Source organism: Thalassophryne amazonica, chromosome 17, assembly GCF_902500255.1.
Source record: "Thalassophryne amazonica chromosome 17, fThaAma1.1, whole genome shotgun sequence".
Taxonomy (NCBI): Eukaryota; Metazoa; Chordata; class Actinopteri; order Batrachoidiformes; family Batrachoididae; genus Thalassophryne; species Thalassophryne amazonica.
The window spans coordinates 19,871,609-19,890,297 of record NC_047119.1 but is presented as its reverse complement, the minus strand read 5'-3'; the positions used below and the strand labels follow the sequence as shown (position 1 = coordinate 19,890,297).

The following is an 18,689-nucleotide window of genomic DNA, read 5'->3' as shown; positions in this document are numbered from 1 at the left end:
AGTTGGTTAAAAAACAAACGGTTGTAAGAGTGCTAATTTTGATCAACAATAAATCATATATTTAGTTTGTCCAACTACTAATGTCCTCTTAAAGTGGATAGACTGTGTATTAAACTGTTTTCATTCCCAAGTGGTTTATGTGATACTGTTGTAAGCCCCAAAAATTAAAGCTGAAACTCTACACTACAAACAAACTGTTCTTGACTGGTCATTAAATTTATATAGTGGTGTTGTACAGAGGTAAAATTACATACAACTCAATGACATTACATGTCAATGTCCAAATACTTATGTACCTGACTGTATGTCGATTGAACAACATTGAATATTGAGCATGTATAACAATGCTGATTTATGGCTTGTTATCAACGCTATTACTAAATATCACAGTTAAACTGCTTCTCTGTGCTCTCACCTCATACAAACATACTACTGTAACCAGAGACAGACCAAGGCCAGAAAATCTGCTGGCCTATCTCAGCACTTCTGAAAAGCAAAACAACTCAGGGAACTAAATATAGAAAATGCATGTTTTGTGACAACTGGCTCTGTGAGCTTCCATTTTACACCGATCCTTTTAATGTTCAAATAGCTCACCAGGAAAGATGAGCATTAACATTTCTATTTATACATTTATTGGTCAAATACTTGAGCTGCACTTTTCAGAAAGAAATATATCCTCCTCTCCAGGAAACATCCCCTTATCGTGGTGGAGAGGTTTGTGTGTCCCTATCAACCTGAGAGCTGTGTTGTCTAGAGCCTCCGTGCTCCTGATAGGGTCTTCCATGGCAAATTGTCTCAAGTGGGGGACCAGACTAAGAATGGTTCACAAAACCTCCACATGGACAAATGATGCAGAGAGAATGTGACCCATCCTGGAGGTAGCCCGGGCCCCCCATCTGGAGACACGTCTGGACAGGGCATGTCAGCAAGTGCCTAGTGGCCAGGCTTGTCATGGAGCCACCTGATGATGAGTGGTCATTTATTATTGGACTTCTGTGCTAATCATGGACTGTCCATAATGAACACCATGTTTGAACATAAGGATGTTCATAAGTGTACATGGTACCAGAGCACCCTAGGTCGAAGGTTGATGATTGATTTTGTAATTGTATCATCTGTTCTGAGGCTGCATGTTCTGGACACTCATGTGAAGAGAGGGGCAGAGCTGCCAAATGATCACCATCTGGTGGTGAGTTGGATCAGAGGATGGAAAAGGACTTGGAGAACAGACCTGGTAAGCCCAAACAGATAGTGCGGATGAACTGGGAATGTCTGGAGGAGTCCACTGTCCAAGGGATCTTCAACTCATACCTCCAGCGGAGCTTTTCTGGCACTGAGGGCACTGAACCAGAATGGGCAATGTTCAAAGCTTCCATTGCTGGAGCTGCAGCAAGGAGCTGTGGACTGATGGTATTTGGGGCCTCAAGGGGTGGTAACTCTGGAACACCATGGTGGACACCACTGGTCAGGAAAGCTGTCCAACTAAAGAAGCATTTTGTCATCTCAGAGGACTCTGGAGGCAGTTCCAAGGTACTGACAGGCCCAAAGGGTGGCAATACTTTCTGTTGCGGGGGAGGCAAAGCAGCAGGTGTGGGAGGGGTTCTTGAGCAACTATGAAGAAGGACTTTTGGTCGGCACCAAGGTGCTTTTGGATGACCATGCCACACCTCAGGAGAGGAAAACAGTGTATAGTAAGGATGAGACTCTGCTGACCTCAACTGAGGAGGTAATGATTTGCTGGAAGGAGCACTTTGAGGAACTCCTGCATTAGACTGGAGAACCCTCTGTAGTAGTGGCAGAGCTGGAAGCTGAATTGATAACCATCAATTTTCCTGGTGGAAGTCACTGAGGTCCTCAAACAACTCTGCAGTGGCAAAGCCCTGGGGGTTGATGAGATCCGTCCAGAAATGCTGAAGGCTCTGGGTGTGAAAGGACAGTCTTGAACTAGATGTCTCTTCAACATTGCAAAGAAGTCTGGGACAGCGCCAAAGAAATGGCAAACTAGGTTGGTGGTCCCCATACTTAAAAAAGGGGACCAGAGAGTGTGTGCCAACTACAGGGGCATCACACTACTCAGCCTCCCTAGGAAAGTCTACTCTAGGGTGCTGAAGAGGAGGGTTCAGCTGATAGTCAAAACTCAGATTGAAGAAGAAAAATGTGGGTTCCGTCCTGGCCGTGGAACAATTGGCCAACTCTCCACTCTCAAGGACCCTTGGAGGGGGCCTGGGAGTATGCCCATCCAGTCTACATGTGTTTTGTGGATTTGGAGAAGGCATATACTCTGGTACCCTGAGAGATGCCGCAGGAGTATGGACTGAGGGGTCCCTTCTCCGGGCCATTCAATCTCTGTACTTACAAAACAAGAGCTGTGTTCGGGTGCTCTGCAGTAAGTCAGACTCGTTTCTGGTTGGGGCTGGCCTCCGCCAGGGCTGCGCCTTGTCACCAATTATGTTTGTGATAGTCAGTCATGGACAGGAAAATGAGGCATAGTTGGGGGGAGGAGGGTCTTTAGTTTGGTGGGCTGAGGGTCTCGTCACTGCTTTTTTTTTCTGGCCTGGGACCTCCAGCTCTCACTGCGTTGGATCGCAGTCGAGTGTGGAGCGGCTGGGATGAGGATCAGTACCTCTAAATCTAAGAAAATGGTTCACAGCAGGAAACTGATGGACTGCCTACTCCAGGTAAGAAATGAGGTCTTGATCCAAGTGAAGGAGTTTAAGTACCTCAGAGTCTTGTTCACGAGTGAGGGGACAATGGAGCGTGAGATTGGCTGGAGAATCATTACAGCAGGGATGGTATTGCATTCGCTTTACCGTACTATTTTGATGAAAAGGGAGTTGAGCAAAAAGGCAAAGCTTTTCATCTACTGGTCAATCTTTGTTCCTACTCTCACTTATGGTCAAGACAATTGGAACATGACTGAAAGAACTAGATCGTGGGTACAAGACTCCAAAATGGCATTCCTCAGACAGGTGGCTGTTGTCTCCTTTAGAGATAAGGTGAGAAGCTCAGACATACGTGAGAAACTCTGAGTAGAGCCACTGCTCCTTTGTGTTGAAAGGAGCCAGCTGAGGTGGTTTGGGCACCTGGTAAGGATACCTCCCAGGTGCGTCCCTAGGGAAGTGTTCTAGGCACATCCAGATGGGAAGACACCTTGGGGAAGACCCAAGACTAGGTGGCAAGATTACGTCTCCACACTGGCCTGGGAACGCCTCAGAATCCCCCAGTCAGAGGTGGTTAATGTGACATGGGAAAGGGAAGTTTGGGGTCCCCTACTGGAGCTACTGCCCCTGCACCTGATCCAAGCGGTTGAAGATGAGTGAGTGAATGAGAATATATCTTACATGAACATATTAATTTCATGGCTATGAAGCCATTTTAAAACATGAAGACAACCAACAACGCATACAGTGCTAATGCTTGGAGGAACATTTGTAAATGCTAAATGTCCTTCTGTGGCTACATGGGTTTCCAACACTATTTGAAAGCCCACCTAAAGACATATCTGGGAAGTAAAAGATAAACTGATATATTACCATAGGCTCCTCACCACCTGTGATTGTTTGAGCTCTCAGTCTTCTGGTCTGGAAATTCTGCTGGTGGTAGATAACAGGGGAAGACTTCCTTTAGTTAACAGTAGCAGTATATTTTCATTGCCAGGGTGGAAGTTATAGCAGAAAGAGAAATTGGGATTTGTGAAAACCTTAATGGACAAAAGGTGAGGATATGCTCTCTGAGGAGGTGCAGAGTGAAGCAAATAGATTTCTGTGGTAATGGGCTTTGGGGGAAAGAGTGGTGATTGTAAAATTAAGAGGAGACTAGCTGTGGGGTGGATAGTCAGTGGAAAGGAGCAGAAAATATCTAGACAGCAAGTGCAACTGTGATCAGCTGACTTCATTACTCACCAAGATAAAAGTTTAGAAAACGTTAGGGAGCAGTCAATCATACATTCAGCTGCTCAAATCACTGAGCAGTGTAACATTTTCTGATTAAAATATGGTTAATAATTATGCAAAGAAAAGCAATCAAGATGGTCAGAGCAGCAAACCTTATTACATTGATTCATTTCACTCAAATGTACATTAAAATCCCCAAGAATGCATTGTAATGTCAAAGCAACTCAGAAAATGTTATAATAAAGCAGCACATAATTATAGATTGAATATATACATACATACATACACACACACACACTGCACACATCCTATATCCTGAAAATGTTAATGACACCAGTGAGTTACTGTGCTGATGTTCACAAAGGTGGGCTGAATCTCACATATGTGGATTAAAAAAAATAATGAATAAAATAGAACAAATAGCTTTTTTTTTAAAAAACAAAGAGTTACTTAATACTATACTGTGTAATTCAGCTGGTACTGAAACACTGATCTGTATATCATGAATCCGAGGTAACGCTCTCAGGTCCTGACACTACTATTCAAAATACAAGTTTCAAGTCAACTCTGAATTCACATTAAGTAAGCTGACTTTGGACATCAATTGTGCCAAGATTTGAAAGACACTTAGTGGTGACTTTGTCTATAACACACACAATGTACATAATGAACCACAAGCCCATACTCCAGGCTCCCAGAGCTGAAAAGCCAAGAAGTCATGAATATGTTTATACAAGACAAACTCACACATGAATCACCAAATGCATGTATAACAGAAAAAGGCAAATTAGAAAATTGCCATTTATTGTCATGACAAACTGTTTTTTCCTCAATGAGCACTTGAGAAATACTATTTCAACTTATAATTAATAAAATAAGCCAAGCAACAACATTTTCCCTCTGAAGGCTCCTAATGTGCCTCGAGTTGTCTAGGTCTTGGGCACTCATCATTCAAGGTAAAGGCTTAATTTGTGTTTGGATTGACAAAGTTGTATTCTCAACTGTACAACAGACCATGCCAGCTCTTGTGATAGGTTCATCAGCTGAATCCTTTTTGAAGCTATTGTAGGAGTCAACACCCTCTAGGGTGTGTCCAACCTGACTGACTGTGTCCTTAATGCTACTTTCCTTGCTAATGGCTTCAAGGGCATAGGTCATCTCGAGTTACTGTGCTGGCACATTAGCTTTTTTTTTTTTTCTCCATTATTTCTCAGACACATTATGCACAGCTGATAGTAAAACATTAAAAACAGACTGTAGCATTGGGACAAAAAGGTAAAACAAAAGGTTGTGTAGAAATCCTACAGAGGCAAGAAGAAAGGAACATATGGTGTGTAGCCAAAGAAGCAAAGGCAACGCATTAGCAACACTTGTAGAACTTTTAAACACAGAGCAGAGGTGCTGAGTTGGTGTGCAGTACATTCTCAAAGCACTGACGCATGCCAAAGGAGAATAAGGTGAACAAGACAGCAATACTTGCCAGGTTAAGGCATTAGACTATAACGCCGAGGATGTAAGTAGTACAAGAAATAACAAAATAAAAAACAGTCATCACAATGCAGAACAATCTGAAGGTTTACAAGTATTTACCATCAGAGGAGGAGCCTGGGCCTGATCACTAACACCATCAGTCATACTGGATGAGCGAAGTCTGGTTGACAGTTGGCTCTTTGAGAAAAGGAAGCAAGGAAAATGGAAATCATTAACAACTCAAAATAAGCATTGTAATGATAGATGACATTTGTCTGCAGTAACACCTTCACATGTGGTGTAATTTAAAAATTAAGGACACAGTAAAAAATGATAGTGTTGAATTCTAACCAAATCGGAGCTGGGTCCTGGGATTTCTCCGTTGGTATCTGCCGTGAGCGACAGCAGCAAACTTAAATCTTCAGAGAATTCCTGGCTGACTGGTGTTGAAGGGTGCTGCGGTGTCACCACAGAGGATGGGCCGAGCAGAGAACTGTCGTTAGGCTCCTCTTCTGTAATAAGCTCCCAGGACTACAAAAGCAACAAGATGAACAAAAGATACAATTACTGATTCATATGCATGACCCCAACATTTCATAGAGCTGTGTATCTGTATTTGGATATGGAGGTCTTGCTAACATTGTTCATTTCCCTGTGCTCCAGGTGCTCGTTTTCTAGGTCTTCACTGATGTGGCGTCTTGAACGGAAAACGCGGTGGGCTTCCTGGTTAATCTGCCGCTGTTGGTTGTCATTCTCAGTCTCTGAAATTACATCTCTAAAGAAAAGGTTGTGGTATAGCAGTGAAGCAGGTCAATTTTAACTCGCACAATTATTGCTAGGACATAAAAGTGAGCCCCAGGAAAACATTTCATTAAGACATTCTGTAACAAGCTAATTTAAATTAAACTAAAATTTAACAAAATTTTAGATTGGTTAAAAATTCAGTATCATGTTCCCACTTAAAAAGCAAGATTTATTTAATTCAGGTACAGGAGCTACACTGCATTAAATGAAAAAAAAAATAAGGAAGGCGAATGAATTTGACAGACAAAAAAAAAAAAAAAAAAAAAAAAAAAAAAAAAACAACAAACAAAAAAAACATACAATAAGAGAAAATTAGCCGTACATGCTCGAGGGCCGTTTCCACTGTGTGCTTCGGTTATTGTGGTTGACAAAGTAGGTACGTCCCAGGTTGTCCACTTTCTCTTCCCAGCCTGGGGGCAAAGGGGGCAAAAGATGCTGGGCTCGCTGGGAACCAGAATCCACAGACTCATCCCAAACCTGAAACAGAAATGTTTTTTCCCCACTTGTTTCCTCAATTCTACAAGCAACAATACTGCTGCATGCACACAAGCACAGTTACACATTTTACACCTTTTTTGAACCAGTGTAGTTCAGCGTTATTTGAACCTTGATGCTGTGTTTCCACCTGTTCTGACTGCACCCACTGTAATCAGGGATATTATCAAAAGAGAGTCACAGTTTGTGAACCTCATTACCCCATCCCCGCAGAGACGGTGCCTGCTCCCAGACTACCAATAACCAACAAAAATCTATTTAAGCATAAAAATTCAAAAAGAAAAAATAATATAGCACCTTCAACTGCACCACAGACTAAAACAGTTAAATGTGGTCTATTAAACATTAGGTCTCTCTCTTCTAAGTCCCTGTTAGTAAATTATATAATAATTGATCAACATATTGATTTATTCTGCCTTACAGAAACCTGGTTACAGCAGGATGAATATGTTAGTTTAAATGAGTCAACACTCCCGAGTCACACTAACTGCCAGAACGCTCGTAGCACGGGCCGAGGCGGAGGAATAGCAGCAATCTTCCATTCCAGCTTATTAATTAATCAAAAACCCAGGCAGAGCTTTAATTCATTTGAAAGCTTGACTCTTAGTCTTGTCCATCCAAATTGGAAGTCCCAAAAACCAGTTTTATTTGTTATCTATCGTCCTCCTGGTCGTTACTGTGAGTTTCTCTGTGAATTTTCAGAACTTTTGTCTGACTTAGTGCTTAGCTCAGATAAGATAATTATAGTGGGCGATTTTAACATCCACACAGATGCTGAGAATGACAGCCTCAACACTGCATTTAATCTATTATTAGACTCAATTGAAGACTTAACAGTATTCCCTGAAAACTCCCTTCTGTCTGATCATTTCTTAATAACATTTACATTTACTCTGATGGACTACCCAGCAGTGGGGAATAAGTTTCATTACACTAGAAGTCTTTCAGAAAGCGCTGTAACTAGGTTTAAGGATATGTTTCCTTCTTTATGTTCCCTAATGCCATATACCAACACAGTGCAGAGTAGCTACCTAAACTCTGTAAGTGAGATAGAGTATCTCGTCAATAGTTTTACATCCTCACTGAAGACAACTTTGGATGCTGTAGCTCCTCTGAAAAAGAGAGCTTTAAATCAGAAGTGCCTGACTCCGTGGTATAACTCACAAACTCGCAGCTTAAAGCAGATAACCCGTAAGTTGGAGAGGAAATGGCGTCTCACTAATTTAGAAGATCTTCACTTAGCCTGGAAAAAGAGTCTGTTGCTCTATAAAAAAAAGCCCTCCGTAAAGCTAGGACATCTTACTACTCATCACTAATTGAAGAAAATAAGAACAACCCCAGGTTTCTTTTCAGCACTGTAGCCAGGCTGACAAAGAGTCAGAGCTCTATTGAGCCGAGTATTCCTTTAACTTTAACTAGTAATGACTTCATGACTTTCTTTGCTAATAAAATTTTAACTATTAGAGAAAAAATTACTCATAACCATCCATAGCATGCCATAGGTATTAAAGGCACTGCGCTGCGGTGGTTTGAATCATATTTATCTAACAGATTACAATTTGTTCATGTAAATGGGGAATCTTCTTCACAGACTAAGGTTAATTATGGAGTTCCACAAGGTTCTGTGCTAGGACCAATTTTATTCACTTTATACATGCTTCCCTTAGGCAGTATTATTAGATGGCATTGCTTAAATTTTCATTGTTATGCAGATGATACCCAGCTTTATCTATCCATGAAGCCAGAGGACACACACCAATTAGCTAAACTGCAGGATTGTCTTACAGACATAAGGACATGGATGACCTCTAATTTCCTGCTTTTAAACTCAGATAAAACTGAAGTTATTGTACTTGGCCCCACAAATCTTAGAAACATGGTGTCTAACCAGATCCTTACTCTGGATGGCATTACCCTGACCTCTAGTAATACTGTGAGAAATCTTGGAGTCATTTTTGATCAGGATATGTCATTCAAAGAGCATATTAAACAAATATGTAAGACTGCTTTTTTGCATTTACGCAATATCTCTAAAATTAGAAAGGTCTTGTCTCAGAGTGATGCTGAAAAACTAATTCATGCATTTATTTCCTCTAGGCTGGACTATTGTAATTCATTATTATCAGGTTGTCCTAAAAGTTCCCTGAAAAGCCTTCAGTTAATTCAAAATGCTGCAGCTAGAGTACTGACGGGGACTAGAAGGAGAGAGCATATCTCACCCATATTGGCCTCTCTTCATTGGCTTCCTGTTAATTCTAGAATAGAATTTAAAATTCTTCTTCTTACTTATAAGGTTTTGAATAATCAGGTCCCTTCTTATCTTAGGGACCTCATAGTACCATATCACCCCAATAGAGCGCTTCGCTCTCAGACTGCAGGCTTACTTGTAGTTCCTAGGGTTTGTAAGAGTAGAATGGGAGGCAGAGCCTTCAGCTTTCAGGCTCCTCTCCTGTGGAACCAGCTCCCAATTCGGATCAGGGAGACAGACACCCTCTCTACTTTTAAGATTAGGCTTAAAACTTTCCTTTTTGCTAAAGCTTATAGTTAGGGCTGGATTGGGTGACCCTGAACCATCCCTTAGTTATGCTGCTATAGACTTAGACTGCTGGGGGGTTCCCATAATGCACTGAGTGTTTCTTTCTCTTTTTGCTCTGTATGCACCACTCTGCATTTAATCATTAGTGATTGATCTCTGCTCCCCTCCACAGCATGTCTTTTTCCTGGTTCTCTCCCTCAGCCCCAACCAGTCCCGGCAGAAGACTGCCCCTCCCTGAGCCTGGTTCTGCTGGAGGTTTCTTCCTGTTAAAAGGGAGTTTTTCCCTTCCCACTGTCGCCAAGTGCTTGCTCACAGGGGGTCGTTTTGACCATTGGGGTTTTTACGTAATTATTGTATGGCCTTGCCTTACAATATAAAGCGCCTTGGGGCAACTGTTTGTTGTGATTTGGCGCTATATAAATAAAATTGATTGAATTGATTGATTGATTTTCAAGTTCTGAATCGGTTTAGTTTTGGTCCAAATACTTAAAATTTAGTGTATGAACCAGAACAGAGCCCATAACCTGTTGGCAGAAAAGGCTCTATTTAAATGGCTAGTTCAAGTATTACAGGACATCCTGCTGTTTGTCTAAACATTTGCTCATGTTAATTTCTCACTGACAAGCTGACATATCAGAATCAAACGTTTTATTGCCATATGCGCGAACAAGTTCACAACAATAGGAAATATCTTCAACCACAGGATATTTAGACTCAACTAAATGTCGCACTGAAATCATAGCAAATAACTACTTTTATATACGGGTGAATAGCCATAGTGGGTACTCTTTAATAATAACGACATTTTTAAGATCAACATTAACAGTCAAGAAATCCAGAGTGTAAAATATTTGGAATTTTTCATCGTGGGAACACTGAGGTTAGTAAAGTGACATTTCATCTGGTGCTTTGTCGAGCCAATGACACTCTGTCTGTGAATCTTTTCACTGTCTGAAAATGTGCAGCACCCACGTACTCTACACCCCTCTCTGTCTCTCTCTCACACACACACACACACACACGGAAGCAATCCATCCATCCAATCCATACAAATGGGGCACACAGCCATGCATAGCCACATAGAACGTCAGGAGAAGCTCTTATTTCTCCAAATAAGAGGCAGCATTGCAAATGACTTTTGCAGACATCGACCTGGAAAAGACTGTCTGGAGATTCTGGCAGGGAGATGTTGCCTGACTTCTGAGGGAAAATAATTTTTAAAAAGAAGCATCTATAAAGCACGCTTACATTTCTTAGTCCAAAATAGCATATTCAAATTCATCTACAAGTTCTGTGCTACGCTTGGGTAATGCAGAATGAAGTAAATTAGAATAGACCCCTCTTGGCTCAAGCCAAACTCAAGTTGACTTCCATTAGCACTCGTAAATCATCAAGCATCAAGGATAAAGCCAAACCTCTGCCTCCTCCCTCATCTCTCCAGCCTCTTCATGTCCATCTTGTTTCGGCAGATAGGCCATCTTGAGACGCAGGTAACCCTTCACCCTGGATTTATGACTGGAAGGAAAACAGCAATGAATAGAATACAAAGGTGGCATGCACCCTGAGAGATGCCACTCACAACAAATATGATGACAGTCATGGCAAGTATCCGATATTAAAGCTCACTGAGCCACTACACCAGCCATTGTTCTATTTGAAACCAGTTTACTTGATCATCCAGACTTCATCTAGAAGTAGCAATATGAACTAGTAACATTTAACAACAATCCTAAGACATTTACATTACTGGCATCAAGGTTTACCATTTACTTGTCAGTCAATTCTTATGCTTTGAAAATGTCGAGTGAGTGGATTAACGGCATACCTTCCAGGTGGCAACATAATATAACAAATGTACATTTTCTTGCAAATCTCCAAATTAAAATGCAATTTGAACTCTGATAGACAGGTCAATCAAAAAAAAAAAAAGTTTGTTTTGCTTGTGGCATGATGGAAAGTAGGTGCAGGTGTGGTTTAATTCACATATAGATTGAAATGAGCTTGTTTGTCAGTTTCTTTCCTTTAAAAAGCATTAATCTGGAGAGTATCAAAGCTTATGCTGGCTGTCTGATTAATTACACTCAACAAAAATATAAACGCAACACTTTTGATTTTGCTCCCCTTTTGTATGAGATGAACTCAAAGATCTAAAACTTTTTCCACATACACAATATCACCATTTCCCTCAAATATTGTTCACAAACCAGTCTAAATCTGTGATAGTGAGCACTTCTCCTTTGCTGAGATAATCCATCCCACCTCACAGGTGTGCCATACCAAGATGCTGATTAGACACCATGATTAGTGCACAGGTGTGCCTTAGACTGTCCACAATAAAAGGCCACTCTGAAAGGTGCAGTTTTGTTTTATTGGGGGGGATACCAGTCAGTATCTGGTGTGACCACCATTTGCGTCATGCAGTGCAACACATCTCCTTCGCATAGAGTTGATCAGGTTGTCAATTGTGGCCTGTGGAATGTTGGTCCACTCCTCTTCAATGGCTGTGCGAAGTTGCTGGATATTGGCAGAAACTGGTACACGCTGCTGTATACGCCGGTCCAGAGCATCCCAAACATGCTCAATGGGTGACATGTCCGGTGAGTATGCCGGCCATGCAAGAACTGGGACATTTTCAGCTTCCAAGAATTGTGTACAGATCCTTGCAACATGGGGCCGTGCATTATCCTGCTGCAACATGAGGTGATGTTCTTGGATGTGTCACAACAATGGGCCTCAGGATCTCGTCACGGTATCTCTGTGCATTCAAAATGCCATCAATAAAATGCACCTGTGTTCTTCGTCCATAACAGACGCCTGCCCATACCATAACCCCACCGCCACCATGGGCCACTCGATCCACAACACTGACATCAGAAAACCGCTCACCCACACGACGCCACACACGCTGTCTGCCATCTGCCCTGAACAGTGTGAGCCAGGATTCATCTGTGAAGAGAACACCTCTCCAACGTGCCAAACGCCAGCGAATGTGAGCATTTGCCCACTCAAGTCGGTTACGACGACGAACTGGAGTCAGGTCGAGACCCCGATGAGGACGACGAGCATGCAGATGAGCTTCCCTGAGACGGTTTCTGACAGTTTGTGCAGAAATTCTTTGGTTATGCAAACCGATTGTTTCAGCACCTGGCCGAGTGGCTGGTCTCAGACGATCTTGGAGGTGAACATGCTGGATGTGGAGGTCCTGGGCTGGTGTGGTTACACGTGGTCTGGGGATGTGAGACTGGTTGGATGTACTGCCAAATTCTCTGAAACGCCTTTGGAGACGGCTTATGGTAGAGAAATGAAGATTCAATACACGAGCAACAGCTCTGGTTGACATTCCTGCTGTCAGCATGCCAACTGCACGCTCACTCAAATCTTGCGACATCTGTGGCATTGTGCTGTGTGATAAAACTGCACCTTTCAGAGTGGCCTTTTATTGTGGGCAGTCCAAGGCAAACCTGTGCACTAATCATGGTGTCTGATCAGCATCTTGATATGGCACACCTGTGAGGTGGGATGGATTATCTCAGCAAAGGAGAAGTGCTCACTATCACAGATTTAGACTGGTTTGTGAACAATATTTGAGGGAAATGGTGATATTGTGTATGTGGAAAAAGTTTTAGATCTTTGAGTTCATCTCATACAAAAGGGGAGCAAAACCAAAAGTGTTGCTTTTATATTTTTGTTGAGTGTATGTAACAAAATAACAACAACAAAAATTATGTAACAACAGCCCCCCCAAAACAAACTAACCTTCTGGGCCGTAAGAGGAAGTCTTTAAATGTGTAAGGACGCTCCATTGCAGGGTCCTCCGTCTGCATATGAAGAGAATGCAGTAAGCAATCAAACCCAAAGCAAGAAAAATACAGCAAGCACAGTATGTCAGAGTATCAGCATAAATATAGTATGGGAAGATGAGACTGTCCTGCTACACAGTGAATAGTAGAATTTTATTTTTATAATTCAAAACAATCACTTGCTACTCTCTGACTTGATGAAAGCTGTCAACACTAATTATTCTTTAAGGTAACTATCACTGAATATGATTGTTAGCTTCCAACTACAAAATGAAGTCTCTACAGCAAACAAGATTAGACTTGGCCATAATCTTTAGACTATCCAGCATGTTGAAAACTGATTTTGGAATTTGGAAAAGATGTATGACCAGGTCCCCACGGGGTCCTGTGGGTGGTGCTGTAGGAGTATCGCACACTGGAATAGCTGCAAAGCACAATCTGGTCTCAGTACGACCAAAATAGGACCTGTGTCCTCATTTTCTGCATCACATCAGACCTGTTCCTGGTAGGTGTTTGACTCCACCAGTTCTACTCCTCAATTTTCACCATTACTGTTCATGATTTCAAAGCACTGTCAGAAACTAGAGCAGGGGTGGGCAATCATGTGCCATGAAGGTCCAAGACACTGCAGGTTTTCCTTGCTACCAATCACCTCAGCAGGTGATTTTGTTGATGATCAGGTGTTTATGTTGAGGGAGGAAGCTCATCAGCAAACCCACCTGCTGAGGTGATTGGTTCCCAGGAAAGCCTGCACTGCCTTGGCCTTTGTTGCCCACCCCGGACTAGAGGGTGTTCAGGTTGGTGACCTAAGAATTACATCTCTGCTTTTTGCAGATGATGTGGTTCTGTTGGCTCCATCTGACAATGACATCCAATGTGCACTGGGCAGGTCTGAGGCTGGGTGTGAAGAGACTGGGATAAGGATCATAGCCTGCAAATCTGAGACCCGGGCCTTTGTCAGAAGAGTGGACTGTCCCCTCTAGATCAGAGGGGAGCTACTAGCCCTAAGTGGAGGTGGTCAAGTATCTAAAGGTGTTGTTCATGAGTAGGAGTAAAGTAGAATACGAGAACAGACGGCCCGGAGCTGCATCTGAGGTCTTGTTGACAGTGCACCGGATCACCGTGGCAAAGAAAGAACTAAGCCAGAAGGCGAGACTCTTGATTTATGATCCTATCCTCATCTATGGTCATGAACGTTGGGTAATGACCAAACCACAAGGTCACAAATACAAGTAGTGGAAATGGGAGGCGGCACCGGAGGAATTATATTTCCCAGTTGATTTAGGAACGCCTCTGGATCCCCGAGGAAGGGCTGGAGGACTTGTCCAAGGATAGGGAGGCATGGGCTGAACTGTTTGTCTATTGGCACTGCAATCCAGAATTGGCAGAAAGTAAATGAATGGACAAATGAAGGCTGATGCACCCTATCATTGTGCAAGTGATTTGGTCCATGAGTTGACACAATGATTCACACTGTCTTGCACATAAAACACTACTGTACTAAAGTAGTCTACATTCCTACAAAGAGAGTCTACAATAGTCCCATCAATGAGTCAGCAAGACCAACCTAATGACTCATAAGAGTATAATATGAAAATATCTATCACATAAGAGAAACAGATGACTAAACACAAGTCTAATTAACAAGACTAATTTTTAAACAGTCATGCATAAAACTAACTGAACTGACAGATGAAACTCAAAACATGGTCTGCAAAAACCTAATTTTAGCATATTCATGCTTGTGACTAAAAGTAAAACATCACATTATGCATCATTTGTTCAAATGACAAGCATCCCATCTACTGAGGTCTTCTCTCAAAAGCGACTCAGTTGTGGCTAATATTTCTTACTAATTCATAAAGCTTCTGGGAGCCAACCAAAACATTAATAATTAACCTTATCAACTTTTTGTAATATGCTTTTAAGGACCTTCGTGAGGCATAGCTAGTCTATGCCCACACCTTTAATTGGGTTTTGAAGTTCAAGAGACTCACGTTAGACTGTACATCTACTTGGTGATTGTCAACGCCATAATTCATACTGCAGCCATTCAGCTAGAGTATGACTACCAAACAGCACAGCAGTTTCACATATTATTGTTTTCAAAAATCTGTTGTACGTCAGCATGCTGCATTCGTAATCTGTTTCTAGTAGCTCCAAGAGTAGCTCCCCTTAAGGGCAATAGCCTCTGTTTACATTAGAGACAGCCTTCTTTCCACTACCAACCAAGAGGTGTTTGATGACAGTTTTGTACGGGTGAGGATGGGACTTTCTCACACTCAAGACAGACTCACACACACAGGCTGTGCCTGACCTTCAGAGGTCATTCAAGCAGATAAAAAAAAAAAAAGATAAGAAAGTGCTGCGTACTAAAACACTAAGTTCCAGACAGACCACACACAGACATGCTCATAACTCACCGGCAAATGACTGAGAGGAACATCAACTTGTCCCAGGAAATCATCTCTGGTCTATGAAAGTGTGAGAAAGGGGAAAAAAAAATAAAAATAAAAATCAGCAGATAAAGATTAGAAGGAACAGCTTTTTGAATCCACCTGGGGAATAGCCAGTGTCAACTTTCCAGCAGGGAAAGAGAAGGGAAAACCACAAAGTTAACAAACCCACCAGAATATATATATATATATATATATATATATATATATATATATATATATATATATATGTGTGTGTGTTTTTTATATGTCAGAAAAGACACTAGGGGTGGGCGGTACACTGGTGTCAGTCATCACCGGTGAAATAGTGCATCATGACATGGACTGCACAATACCATCACCACTGTAAGAAATCAGGACAACCACTGCCCACTACTTTTTTTTTTAAATGACACCAACAAAAGAATAAAAAATAAAGCCAAATATCCATCAATTTGGAAATCAATCATTTTGGCACGTCAGCAGCTCTGATCAGCAGTAAGACTGGGTTTTCCTTCCACCTGTTCTGCTGAGCTCCACACAAGAGTCAAAACACAAATACTTTTCTTGTAGCTCTAACTGGCTAGAAAGTAATTTTCACATTGACATAACAGTCATGGAAATATTTTTAAACTGTGAATCTGTTGTGTGACTCATGGACATATGCCACAAATCTGTTAAATACAAAACTAAAAATCCTTCATCCAGATTTTAACACTGATGGAGAAGATTTGAAAATCAAAACAGTCCAGCTGAGACGCTTGCTGAAATATGACAATTATTTTAGAGCTCTTACAATGCAACACTAGAAATGTCATGATATAATACTGCCACTGTCTAAAACGTGAAACATACTGTGATATTAATTTTACATAATATCGCCCACCCCTAAAAAACAAGGCAAAGATTTACATTTAAAGGAATAACCAACCAGAAACAACAGTGAGCCTTACTTATGAACACCTGTGAACATCTGCAATTCTCAAAGAGTAGTACTTCATACTGCGTACCACTACTTTCCACTGAAATGATTACACTTTGGCTTTCGGCTCATCAGGTGGTACTGCTACCATCTTTGCTACCAATGACCAGATTTGTACAGGTGTCCACATAGAACGCTCAGTCTGCGGTTTGGGTATGGACTGTTTAGGTTTTACGGGAGAAGAACACGTGAACGCGGCAAGGAAAAATAACATCAACTGCCACCAGATAGAAGCCGGCCAAACAGAGGTGGGGGCAGAAAGGACAGAAGTCACGGGAGAACCAGGAATGGTGTGCCTTCTGGAAATCCACAGATTTGCTCGTACTGTCAAAATGAATGTAGTCTGAGAGGAAAGGGGGGGACTGGGGATCTGATGAATGACTGAGATACACAGCAGCACCCAGATGGGAGCAAAGATTACCTGTCCAAAATGGAAAAGCCCGTTCTTTGTTGAAACCTGTGTGTGGGACAGAACTGATTTAGACATGAGACTACCAGTGATGTCTGGTGTAGGCACTGGTCTGAGTGACACAGGCAAGGGCGCGTTCACAGGAAGTCTAATACATCTGTTAGGTCAATGTTTAACACCTGACTTTTATTACAAAAGAGACTTTTTTAAATTTTAAACAGGGCACCTTGTCAAAAAGAACCCCCGTCTTCTGTGATAACATGAATCATACAAAACAAATGAGCAATTTTGTGAAAATAAACAGTGCAAAATATTACCACTACAAACACATGCAGCTTAAGATTAAAGTCGGAGCACTACTTTGTAGTTTTACCACAGGAACAGTTTCTGGTTTGCAAACAAAATGAAACTCAGTAACTGCTTGCACACGTACTCAGCAATTTAAAAGAGTGAACTGATCTCTGGGAGTTGACGTCATAATATCCCCAAGTTATGACTGCCACATTGGCAGGAAAATGAAGGCGCAATCATGCTTTCAGCTATTTGCATGGAGCACATTTGTTCACCAAGCTTCAAAAAGGTCTCTCAGACCTGGGTCACTCACTCTGCTGTCTGACATAAAGTCCACACTGGTAATGAAGTTGAATTTAAGGCAAAGTAGATCTCCAGTGGTCAGATATAAGGGTAATGTTAATCAACTTCATGCTATCAGCAAACATTTATGCATAAATGTTGATTACTAAAGTGATAGCACTTTTTGGACAATTTTCTTGTTTACGTTTGATCAGACAGCTGGAATGCTTTGGAGGTCAGAATTGGGAATTTTCAACCAGGAAGTTCCGACCTCCAACTTAGAGTAAAAAGTAGCTGCATAACAGTAAAGTTAGTACACACTGCCAGGTCCTAACTGAGCGACACTCATTCTGCAAAAGCAATTCTCAGTACACAGCAAATCAACAGCAAACAGCAGTTCAGTAATAAGTGTCAACAGTGTCCGAAGTAATGAGTCGCACAACGTCTACGGCTCATTAGAAAACTGTCTGATCTAGAGCCCAGCAAATCTGCATAAGTCAGTTACCATAGTAAACCCACTTCCCTCCATTTGCTTTGTAGCAAAAATGTGTCAAATAGTTTGTTGCTCCACACACACACTATATATATATACAAGGTCTGTTAGAAAAGTATCCGACCTTTATTTTTTCAAAAACCTGATGGATTTGAATCTTCCACCATTCGGAAAATTCAGACAGCTTTCGGTGGCTTTTCAGTCGTGTGACTATCGGAGAAATTGTGGATGAGCTGGGCATGTTACAACATGTCCTGTGAGGCTTCAACACGGAGGCGCTTTTGCTGTGCCTTCAGCTTCGTGCCGATGAATTTCGCTGCAACTCTTTTCATGGCAAAATCTTCTGTCATAGTGGAATGTGCCAAAAAAGTGCTGATGTCCACCTCTTCCACAATTTCTTGGATAGTCACACGACGGCCCCACATCACCACAGCATTCACTTTGGAATGATCCGGTCATTTCAGCATGTTGATGGCTGCCCGGAGCGTGGCTCGCTCTCCACCGTTGTGCGGATGTCTTTAAACCAGTTGTACCGCTCCTTAATCTGTGTGATGTCCATAGGATCGTCACCGAAAGCCGTCTGAATAATCCGAATGGTTTCCACCTGACTGTAGCCAAGTTTCTGGCAAAATGTGATGCAGTCGTGCTGCTCCAGTCGTTCCGCCATTTTCCTTGCAAAGAAAAAATGACGAGAGACTCCATCCATCCTCACACAAAGGCTGCTTACCAGCAAATGACGCAACCAACAGCGCATGAAGGTTCAAGGTTGGCTCATGCAAGCACACGTGATTCAATC

At 41.9% G+C, this 18,689-nt stretch overlaps 1 protein-coding gene across 9 annotated transcripts in view; it reads right to left on the bottom strand.

The window, feature by feature from the left end:
• Nucleotides 1-18,689, bottom strand: part of nedd4l (NEDD4 like E3 ubiquitin protein ligase) — a 103,730-nt gene that overhangs the window by 26,439 nt on the left and 58,602 nt on the right. For 4 of the 9 annotated variants that reach the window (XM_034191471.1, XM_034191472.1, XM_034191467.1 and 1 more), the window contains 8 exons: nucleotides 15,425-15,475; nucleotides 12,958-13,019; nucleotides 10,617-10,716; nucleotides 6,493-6,647; nucleotides 6,006-6,141; nucleotides 5,718-5,897; nucleotides 5,487-5,564; nucleotides 3,537-3,596 (listed from right to left, as the gene is read on the bottom strand). In XM_034191471.1, the coding sequence (XP_034047362.1) occupies nucleotides 3,537-3,596; nucleotides 5,487-5,564; nucleotides 5,718-5,897; nucleotides 6,006-6,141; nucleotides 6,493-6,647; nucleotides 10,617-10,716; nucleotides 12,958-13,019; nucleotides 15,425-15,475 (822 nt within the window). Of the gene's footprint in view, nucleotides 1-3,536; nucleotides 3,597-5,486; nucleotides 5,565-5,717; nucleotides 5,898-6,005; nucleotides 6,142-6,492; nucleotides 6,648-10,616; nucleotides 10,717-12,957; nucleotides 13,020-15,424; nucleotides 15,476-16,839; nucleotides 16,876-18,689 lie in introns of all 9 variants that reach the window. The other 5 variants (XM_034191470.1, XM_034191464.1, XM_034191466.1 and 2 more) reach the window with 3 other exon arrangements.